Source organism: Salvelinus alpinus, chromosome 22 (genome assembly GCF_045679555.1).
Source record: "Salvelinus alpinus chromosome 22, SLU_Salpinus.1, whole genome shotgun sequence".
NCBI lineage: Eukaryota > Metazoa > Chordata > Actinopteri > Salmoniformes > Salmonidae > Salvelinus > Salvelinus alpinus.
Window position 1 is genome coordinate 28,430,190 of NC_092107.1, and position 10,555 is coordinate 28,440,744.

At 44.9% G+C, this 10,555-nt stretch overlaps 1 protein-coding gene across 3 annotated transcripts in view; it reads left to right on the forward strand.

Annotated features, from left to right (window-relative positions):
* Positions 1-10,555, forward strand: part of LOC139549363 (neurofibromin-like) — a 106,291-nt gene that overhangs the window by 50,165 nt on the left and 45,571 nt on the right. For 2 of the 3 annotated variants that reach the window (XM_071359800.1, XM_071359801.1), the window contains 5 exons: positions 263-421; positions 591-688; positions 1,070-1,216; positions 1,322-1,468; positions 1,590-1,700. In XM_071359800.1, coding sequence (XP_071215901.1) covers positions 263-421; positions 591-688; positions 1,070-1,216; positions 1,322-1,468; positions 1,590-1,700 — 662 coding nt within the window. Of the gene's footprint in view, positions 1-262; positions 422-590; positions 689-1,069; positions 1,217-1,321; positions 1,469-1,589; positions 1,701-4,140; positions 8,386-10,555 lie in introns of those variants that run through there. The other variant, XM_071359802.1, reaches the window with a different exon arrangement.

The following is a 10,555-nucleotide window of genomic DNA, read 5'->3' on the forward strand; positions in this document are numbered from 1 at the left end:
GGACCTCCGTACTTGGCTCTCTCCATAAACCTCTGTCTCCCTCCCTCTTTCTTGCACTTTTACTCTAACTCTTTATTTCTCTCGCTCGCTTTTTTCTTTATCTCTCGTTCTGTGGCTGGCTTTGAGAAGGGTGGTGTGAGATCTTCTCAGTCATGTCGTAGAAGCATCTAACTTTTCTTATTTTGTCTTCTCCCCACTCTGTTCCCACCCCTCCTGCTCTCCTCCCTCCCCATTGTTCTCCATCGCCCTCCTCTTCTTCTAGGTGGTGAGCCAGCGTTTCCCCCAGGACAGTATAGGGGCGGTGGGCAGTGCCATGTTCCTGCGCTTCATCAACCCTGCCATTGTGTCACCCTACGAGACAGGCATCCTGGATGAGAAGCCCCCACCCAGGATAGAGAGAGGACTGAAGCTCATGTCCAAGGTATGGGTTGGGAGCTTCCATCTTACTAAAATAAGCACCTCGTGAAAACGACAGTAGGGGCTTTGACCCGAAAGAGTTTGATAAAGTAATTGTAAAAAATACATTTTATTTATGACCTTTTGTTTGAGTTAAGTTGCGCTCTGTTTTGTGTTTTTGTCTCTGTCGTCAGATCCTCCAGAGCATTGCCAACCATGTGTTGTTTACCAAAGAGGAGCACATGAGGCCTTTTAACGACTTTGTGAAAAGCAACTTTGATGCAGCCAGGCGGTAAGCTAGGTTGAAGATGACAAAGGTTAAGACAAAGGGATACAAATTACAACTCTTTGCAACAATGGGACCAGCTATGCTAGTTTGCATCGGTGCTGGTCCCAGATTTGTGACGACATCTTAACCTGTATATTTTCCGACATAGACGGTAAGTCAGAAGAATTTTAAAACCAGCAAAGCTTTTGACAAAAAAGCCCCACTTTGAAAGCGGATAATAGCACACACTGCTCTCTCATTATTTAGAAAAGCAGGAACTGATCCGAGCTAAAGCTGAGAATTACATACCTCGACTCGTTTTCTAAAATGTTAAATATTTTTGTAATAGATTTCCAGTTCTGTAGTTGACCATTCGCTGTGTGATCCATCTGTATTGTCCTGTAGGTTCTTCTTGGACATAGCATCTGACTCTCCTCCAAGTGACTCAGTCAACCACAGCCTGTCCTTCATCAGTGATGGCAACGTTCTGGCCCTCCACAGGCTGCTGTGGAACAACCAGGAGAGGATTGGACAGTACCTCTCTAGCAACAGGTCAGTAACACGATGAGTCACCAGTCATCATGTTATTATGTGCACTACCAGTATAGCCCTCTTTGTCTGACAGTGGTCTCGCTCTCCCCTCTTTCCATTCCATAGGGACCACAAGGCAGTGGGCAGGCGGCCATTTGACAAGATGGCCACCCTCCTGGCCTATCTGGGGCCACCCGAGCACAAACCTGTGGCCGACACACACTGGTCCAGCCTCAACCTCACCAGCTCCAAGTTTGAAGAGTTTATGACCAGGTAACTGTTCTCCTACTGTAGAGTTAGTGTGTAAAATGTTCTAAGACACTCAGGATGCTAGCAGTTAGTGAGTGTAGTTGATTCAGAAGCATTCTATTGTCCGTTTGTCCCTGATTTCTAGGCACCAGGTCCATGAGAAAGATGAGTTCAAAGCCCTGAAGACCCTCAACGTCTTCTACCAGGCTGGAACCTCCAAGAATGGCAACCCACTCTTCTACTACATTGCTCGCAGGTAAGACCTAGCCAAGGAGTGTATGTTGGCGTCTACATATATTATTGTTATTATAAATCAGCTTGATAAACAAACTTTATCAACACAATGTCAGGAAAGCATCCTTTTGAAGATGATACTCATCTAGATTGGGCCATCCGTTGGTAGGGAGAGGGATTGTGTCCTAAATTTTTAGCACTGCTGACGTCCAAGCTGTAAGGGAGAAGATGGGTTCATGGCGAGGACCCAGGAAGGCCCATTCACTCATTACAGCAGGCTTTGTGGGGCTACATATCATAGCCTCTTAGTTCCAACTCAGCTGAAGAGGAGGGATACCCTATGCCTCCTCCCCAGGCTGCTGCCCACTGTTCTGGGGGAGTCAGGATGTCTGGTGAACCAGATTTAGAGCTACCCTATACCTCTGTCTTTGTGTGTGGGGGGAATTCTGCACCTTACAATAGTGGAAAGAGGGTCACTTTCTGACCAAATGGTCAATGATGTGTGAGGATTTCAATGCCTAGAGGAGAATAGTTTCATTTCGTTATAACTTTCAGTTATTTTTAGGAGCTTATAAAGAGCCAAGGTGTTTGTGTGCATGCATGTTAGGGTCTTAAAAGTACTTCTAGATAACCCCCCAAACCAAGCTGATGCCAAGGTGTAAAGATTAGGTATCTCACATCATACACTGACTCATCCAAACCACACGTACAGTAAATGCATTCTAAATGTTCCGTTTCTGTGTTTATATCATAGAAAGCATAAAACGCAGCAGCGTTTGTCAACAGAACACACAAGCAGTATAGACTACATGGAGTAGAGCATTCATGTTTCCACGCTGATAGTATTATTAGTCATGTATGTTTATACATTTGCCTAGATATTATTTGTATGTGCGTTTGAAAGATATAGTCATACAGCACAACTACACTCTGGAGATGGTGGACACATTTTTGGAAGATGAGAGAGAATACACAATTATATTTTAAAAAATTAGGCAGTAACAATCGAACGTTGTTCTTTAAAATTAAAACAAAAACAAAACTCCCTTTAACATTCTGGGTCAAATGTACGTAGGGTTAGACCTCTCCAAAATCCATCAAGACTTGGCTCTAGTTTCTTTAGGAGGCTTTGAAGGCAGTCACCGTGACTAAAAGGTTCAAGGCGACAGCAGAACACACAATCTGTGTGTGGAGACCGTGGCCTCTGCTCCGCGTGCTTCCTGTGTTGGGCTTCTTGGTGGCAGAGTGCGGACGCCCCGTTGTGCTTGTGCGTGTGGAGAGGCCATGCGAGCGGGTGGAGGTGAACACGAACAGTGTCTGATCCCCCGAGCCGTTGGCCACCCCCCTGTCTCCATGCATCCCAGGCTCCAATAACGCAGACTTAGCCAGGTACCCAGAAGTGGCGACTGCAGCCCTAGCTGGTGGGAGGCCTCCACGGCCCAGCTCTCTGGCATCAGCCCCCAGCGGAGGCTCTGTGTAGGATGCAAAGTGCCACTCCCCTCCTGGAGTTGCCACATGGGCTTGCCCACAGGTTGGCCTAGTGTAGCAGGGGCAGCCCAACACGGCAGCGCGGGTATGTTCGGCCCAGAGCAAGAGCCTTGTGATGTTCTCCTCCTCCTCACAAGCCCAAGGGTTATCCCCAAGCGTCAACAACTCGAGCCCCTCCAACCGGTCAAACACCCCCTCCGGCACCCAGGAGAAGCGATTAGCGTGCAGGTAGAACCTCTTCAGCCTGGGCAGCCGGTCCAACGACCCCAGGAGGATCTGAACCAGGTAGTTGTGGGACAAATCCACCATCTCCAGATTATGAGGCATGTTGGTGGGCACGGTCCAGAACCGGTTGTGACTCAGGTTGAGGGCGTGTAGGCTGGGCAGGGTGTTGTTGATGAAGACCACCCTCTCCAACTCGTTGGCTGACAGGTCCAGGACCCGCAGGTTCCAGTGGTAGGCCGTGTCGTTCTTGTCCAGGGCTCGGAGCTGGTTGCCGGCAGCCCGGATGTCCCACAGGGCCCTGGGCAGGCCGGAGGGGAAGCGATCAAGGAGATTATAGGACAGGTCCAGGGTACGCAGGTGGGCATAGTGGCTGAGCTGGCCCTCCAGACCACGAAGGCTGTCGGGAGAGAGGGGGAGAAGTCAATGTTAGATTCACAACTATTTGACACAACAGGGGGGATAAATAAAAGATGCCTGTGGAATTGTTAGTTTAAATCAAACCACATACTGACCAAACATGAATTGCGAGAGTTTCTTCAACTGAATATGCAAGAAAGACTGAGTGTAATTATTAGGATCCCCTCCCTGCTGATTCTGTCTGGCTATTAGTCATGTTGCTGCTCAATATCAGAACCCAGACGTTTAGAGGTAGGATCCAACCTGATGAGAAGGAAGATGATAAAGATAAGGAAGAAGTTGTTTTCCTACCTGTTTTGTGAGAGGTTGAGGAAGCGAATGTTGTGCTGCAGGCCTGGGGGCAGCTGTGAGAGGTGCCGTGAGGAGCAGTCCACCACACGGTGGCCCCGGCTGCAGGAGCACACGGCAGGGCAGATGGACAGGACCAGCCCGCCCAGCATCCCCGACAGGAGCAGCAGGAGGAGGCAGGCTAGCGGGGTGCGGTAGAGCATGATGAAGGCTCTGAGAGAGGGAGAGACACATTGAGAAGAGACACTGGACTGTACCCAAGGACATAGATCTGCAACACTTCTTTGCTCCCACGATTTATAAAGACTCACAAATGGAAGGGCACAGTTTTGATCCTGTATGCTGCCCTACCAAGCAAAAAGGCAGTAACTGCTCATAGTGTGGAACTGAGAAAAATGGCTTTTATTTACCTTGGTTTCACAGAAACTTTATGCATTTACTGCTAACATGACCCCCATTTTCTTCAAAACACAATACAATAGAGGCAGGATACTTGTCCACATGATTAAGCATGTATTTAATGTAGGAAAAATTATGAACTGATTTTCGACCAAATTAGCAATTACTTCCTTTTTGCTTGGTAGGGCAGTATGGATCTTTGTCAAAACCATCACTCATTCACACACATCTGCAGAATAATAATACTAACAGTTAAATTAGCTACCGACATCATTAGCATTTAAATATTGATTAGCAATAGCTCACTTAAATCCAATCCTTGCTAGCTTTTCCAAGCTGAAATTACCAGGAGCTTGAAGGGATATATCGGGATTTTGCCGTTGAGGCCCTTTATCTACTTCCCTAGAGTCTAGGGCTTACCCCATTTAGTCGATTGTATGGTCGATAGGCTGTTGGTCGACCAAGGTTTTTTTTTTTGTCGAGCAGTGGCAAATATATTTTAAATTATGGCACACATATAAAGAAATTTAAAAAATGAATGCACACGAGACAACTGTCTGATTCACGCCTGTCTCAGTGGACCAATCCATTGCTGAGGACATGGGGATGGCACACCAGTATCACCAATAGTACATTTACCATTCATTTTGAATCTACAATGTTTGTTGGATACAATCATTTCTGTTAATGCATTCAATATATTACTATTACAGTCTTACCGCTGTCATTGTAGGAGTGAACATGTTGTTTGCAGAGCGCACAGCCTAGGCCACAAGTTTGTTTATTTCATTTACAAGTTGTCAATTTATTCATTGTCTTTTGTTTGGAGTGCTCCTGTCAATGTTGAGTAAGGACATGCATAGAAGTATGCCTAGGCTACCTGGCCTGCACGCAAATGTAGGTTAAGTGTGCCTGTTTTGGGGATCTGGTACTATTTCTGATTGTCTTAACTCACCATCACTATGTAGCTTCTCAAAGTCATTTTTTCTTTGTCTCAAACAGCAAGTAAACAAAGTCTGTTTTTACATCCATTGAGAATGACAATAGTTCCTCAATGTAGCCTATTTAAAAAATATTTCCAGCTCTCTCTCTTTCTATAACCACTCGCGTGAAAGGGGAAAGAAATGTCATGCTTTATCCGGTGGAAATGTCATAAAATAGGCATACCTGATTGCTTCTTATCCGTTGCACAAATACAACAGGCTATTAATAGTTGATACAATGTTTCAAGTTCCTTGCAAACAGGCCATGCATAGCCAATGTGATTTATAGGATATTTATTCTTATCAGGATATTTTCTACCTGCAGGCTTCAATGTGATGTCTCTATGTAGGTTATTTTTACATATTGGCAATGGCAATAGAAGTTACTTTTAGATTTGTATCATTTTCATTTAGATGGTATTTTGATTAACCACATGAAATTCATTTTGAGATGAAGACTTTATTATAAATGAAATTAAACTGTTCCATGAAAATGTACATATGAAAACTGGCACGCAGATCAGTAGAAATGGTAAGGTAACTTAGCACTTCAAATGGAAAAGGTTGCCGACCGCTGGTGTAGCCTGGCAACTGATGGAGCATAACCCCAGAATCTGCTAAGGCCAGCAGCAGTGGGAGGAGGGTCGGGAGCAGGTTTTTGTTGTCCGGTTAGGCTCTATTGATCTCTGGCTCCCTCTTGTAATTTGTGTCTTAATTTTAAATCGCAGTGCTGAAAGCATCAGACAAGCTCAGTAGCCTACATATAGTTGATTTTATTCAAACATAGCGTGTGTCTATATACGGAAAAATACACCTTTTAAAATTACATCCAATCGATTGGTCTAAAGAACAGACGACTCTGTCGACCAAGATTTTTTTTTTTGTCGGTTACAGCCCTACTAAAGTCAAATGAACTAGTGGATAACATTTTTATGTCTCTGTGTCCAGTATGAAGGAAGTTAGAGTTAGTTTCGAGAGCCAATGCTGTCTAGCAATAGTGGAGTTTTAGCTACAGTATCACCCTTATTCATAACCTGCCTAGTTTCCCCCCAGTGGAATCTCTGTAGAATTGATTTAAGACCTTGTCTGGAGCTGCTGCTGTTTTGAGATAGGCTTTGATGCATAGCAACAGCCTCCCAGATGGGAGAGAGGCAGTATTAAACACCTGGACACAGTAGTAAAACACTCCAAACTGGTTCTGCTGCCCACAGAACAATCTGTCAGAACAGGTGCCAATCCAGCCTGTTAGAAAGTCATGACTGGGAACCAGCTGGGTGGATTGGACTTTACTTAAACCAGAGCTCTTTCCCTTCCCATACCCCTCTCCTCCCTATAGTTCCCATTCACATCATTAACACCCCTCTGACATTTATAACAGTATATCATTGTAACGCCAGGCTATATGCTAACTGTCCTCGTTGAGGGTCAGACTGATAGATCTAATAGCTTTGATGCAGTTTACAAGGGCCCCAGTCAGTCTGTGTGCCGGTAAGCTTGAAGCCTTGCCAGCGGGTAGGAGCTCGGAAATACTGCAGTAAGAGCCGGCTGAATTCATTTAGGGCGGCACACACACACACTCTTGATCCCATACACGCGCACACACGCACACAAACAGTTGTGTTGTGTCCTGTCATCTCTGCACCCTGTCTGGCACAAATTACTGGTTATCTGGGGACTATGTGTGTGTGTGTTAAGAAGAGCTTGCCAAACACATGAGTGTCGCAGGTTAATAGCATTACATAGTAAGCTGAGCTCTCTCTAGAAACTTCTTCAGGTCATGGCATACTGCAAGTTAGTCTGAGGTTGCATTTAACCTGTATAACAATAGTTGCAATAGTAACATACCAAATATCAAATACATTTGAAATTACATCAGAATTACAGAAATATGTTGCTCTGACTCATAGAAATGTTGCCCCAAAAATATATTTTAGAATATTGGAGGCTGTGTGTACATCTTCTGTGTGTCCATTAATTGTGTTAAATTGTGTAACACCATTGTATCAATCGGTGTATAAGTGCTTTCAAAACAACATCAATTCATTTCTTCTATGGAGCCGATTGGCATTTGCTCCATAAATAAGCTGCAATATTTAATGGAGATTATAGCGCCATTTGAGAGAGAGAAGCATATAGTAGGTCTCTAATGAGAAGCAGTAGACTGACATCGACAAATCACCCTGCTGCAGTCCATTGAGCTAATGTGGTACAGAATCAAATACATCACTGCTCTGTGAAGCACTGTGTGTGTCCTGTCATGTGCGCATGTCTTAGCATGTACACCCGTCTCTCCTAACGTTTTTCTCTCCATGCCATTAGTCACTCACCTTATCCTCTCCATTGCTTCAGTCCGTCATCTCGCTCTTTTCTTCCTCCTTCCCTTGGCCAGCCCTCTCACTCGCTACCCCCTGTTTTTTTCTGAGCACCGGAGTGGAGAGAGAGTGATTGTCAAGTCAAATCTGGGGGGTGTTAGTCGTCAATATTATTGCGTTCTTTCTATTTCTACTCGCTCAGGTTTTGCGCTGGCTCTCTTTTGGGGTCTTTTTCAATTTCTTTCAATATCTTCCTCACTTGCACACTTGCTTTCTATTTTCTCCCTTGCTTTTCTTCCTTCTCTGGTGAAGGTGGACCTCTCTTCCCTCTATCTCCCCCCTCTCACACTCTCTCTCTCTCTCTCTCTCTCTCTCTCTCTAGTGCTGTGTTGGCACTGGCCAGTGGTGGGCAGGCTCTCTCGTTCTGTCTCAATACCCTCTTCTTGGTTATGGCGGCATCCTGGCATGCCAGAGCAGGGTGCCCTCGATAGCGCCAGTCGGTCTCCACCTCTCCTCTGCAGGCTCTTGATGCAGCACTGTGCTCAAGGAAAGAGCAGTATGAAAGGGAGAGAGAGGAGGAGGAGCAAGTGAGGGAGGGGGAGAGGAATGGAGGATTGCAGCACAGTGCCGGCCCTCTCTGCTGCTGATGAGGCAGGGGGGGGGGGGGGCTGTGGTGACTTCTCCTCTCTCTTTTTCATACACAAACAGTGCATTCGGAAAGTATTCAGACCCCTTGACTTTTACCACATTTTGTTACATTACAGCCTTATTCTTAAATGGATTGAATTCCCCCCCCCCAATCAATCTACATACAATACCCCATAATGACAAAGAAAAATCTGTTTTTTAGAAATGTTTGCAAATGTAAAATATCACGCTTACATAAGTGTTCAGACCTTTTACTCAGTACTTTGTTGAAGCACCTTTAGCAGAAATTACAGCCTCGTCTTCTTGGGTATGACGCTACAAGCTTGGCACACCTGTATTTGGGGAGTTTCTCCCATTCTTCTCTGTAGATCCTTTCAAGCTCTGTCAGGTTGGATAGGGAGTGTCGCTGCACAGCTATTTTCATGTCTCTCCAGAGACTCTTCGATCGGGTTCAAGTCCGGGCTCTGGCTGGGCCACTCAAGGACATTCCCGACTTGTCCCGAAGCCACTCTTGCATTGTCTTGGCTGTGTGCTTAGGGTCGTTGTCCTATTTTAGAATAAGGCTGTAACTTAACTGTGGAAAAAGTGAAAGGGGCCGAATGCTTTCCGAATGCCCTGTATCTAACATCACATCTGGCACCTGCAACGAATGGCTGCCTCCACCGCCCTCAGCAGCGAATTAGCACTGTTTTTGAATTAAGGGTACAGTTTTTGTCCCACCATCCTCCTGGTCTTCCTCCATTTCGGGTGCCTGCAGGAAGCACCCTGGCAAGTCTGCAAGCTTGTTTTTGCGAATCTGCTGAGCCATGAATAGGTGTTCTGTGACTAGTGTCTCTGTTTTACAGCCAATGTTGCTGCAGCGATATGAATAAAATCCTACTTTTTAGTGGGTGTGTGTGCTGTGATTTGATTACTTAATTTTGAGTGGGGTGATTTGGGGGTGCCACTGGAGATTTAGATTCTAATTATGTTTTTAAATCAGCACTTCATGAAGTCCCTTCTGTGCCCACATGCCTATACCCGGTTTGGTTCTGGAGGACCTCTGTCTGTCTGTCTGTCTGTCTGTCTGTCTGTCTCTGAAAGGAGTCATTCTTTAATAGTTTGGCAGATTGTGTCTAGCCAATGAAACAGTCCTCTGTAGTAGGTTTGGGGCTTCTCTCGTGGAAATACACACACTAAGCATAACATCATGCTTATTGTTCTAGGCATTCCGTACTTAGCACCACAGAACTGCTCTGTTCTGCAACTAGCCGTAAGCAAGCAGTGAATATTTCATTCTGCACTTCTGCTACTGCTGGCAATATCATTCAGCGACAAGCCAGCATGAATTGCTGGCAGCAATCACCATTCACAATTCTCCAGAAAAAATGTCAGCAAATGAAACCCAGTAAGAAATACCCTCCATAGTGCATTGCATGGTGCGAGCATGGCAACACCAGACCAATCAAAAGTGTGAAACTGCATAGCTACTCCAATCTGCTGTGTTAGTTCCGGGTGTTCAACCAATAAGCTGTGAGAGTCTGAGAAATAAACTAATGTGGGCTATTCATCTCAGATCATTAGATGGGATCACTGAAAATGACTATCTGATTTCTATAATTCTGTCATGTTGAAAGCTTTGTTAATAAGTTGAAGCATCAAGAGAATTGCATACACGAACCACAAGTGTTTGTACGAGGGAAAATATATTTTCACAAAAGGTTTCCCACCTTGCAACCTACTTGAGTGTGAAAACCAACGGTAGTCACAGCACATGCAATTGTTTTAGAATGATAAGGACAGAAAAGTAAGATGTATAGTCATACTAAAAGTCAAACTCTTACAATAGCTTGTCATGATAGTAGAACGAATAGACCTGTGTTGAGATGAACATGGCATGGATTCTGTTTGTTGCAAATTGAACTGACTGTGTTGAGATGAACATGGCATGGATTCTGTTTGTTGCAAATTGAACCGACTGTGTTGAGATGAACATGGCATGGATTCTGTTTGTTGCAAATTGAACCGACTGTGTTGAGATGAACATGGCATGGATTCTGTTTGTTGCAAATTGAACCGACTGTGTTGAGATGAACATGGCATGGATTCTGTTTGTTGCAAATTGAACTGACTGTGTT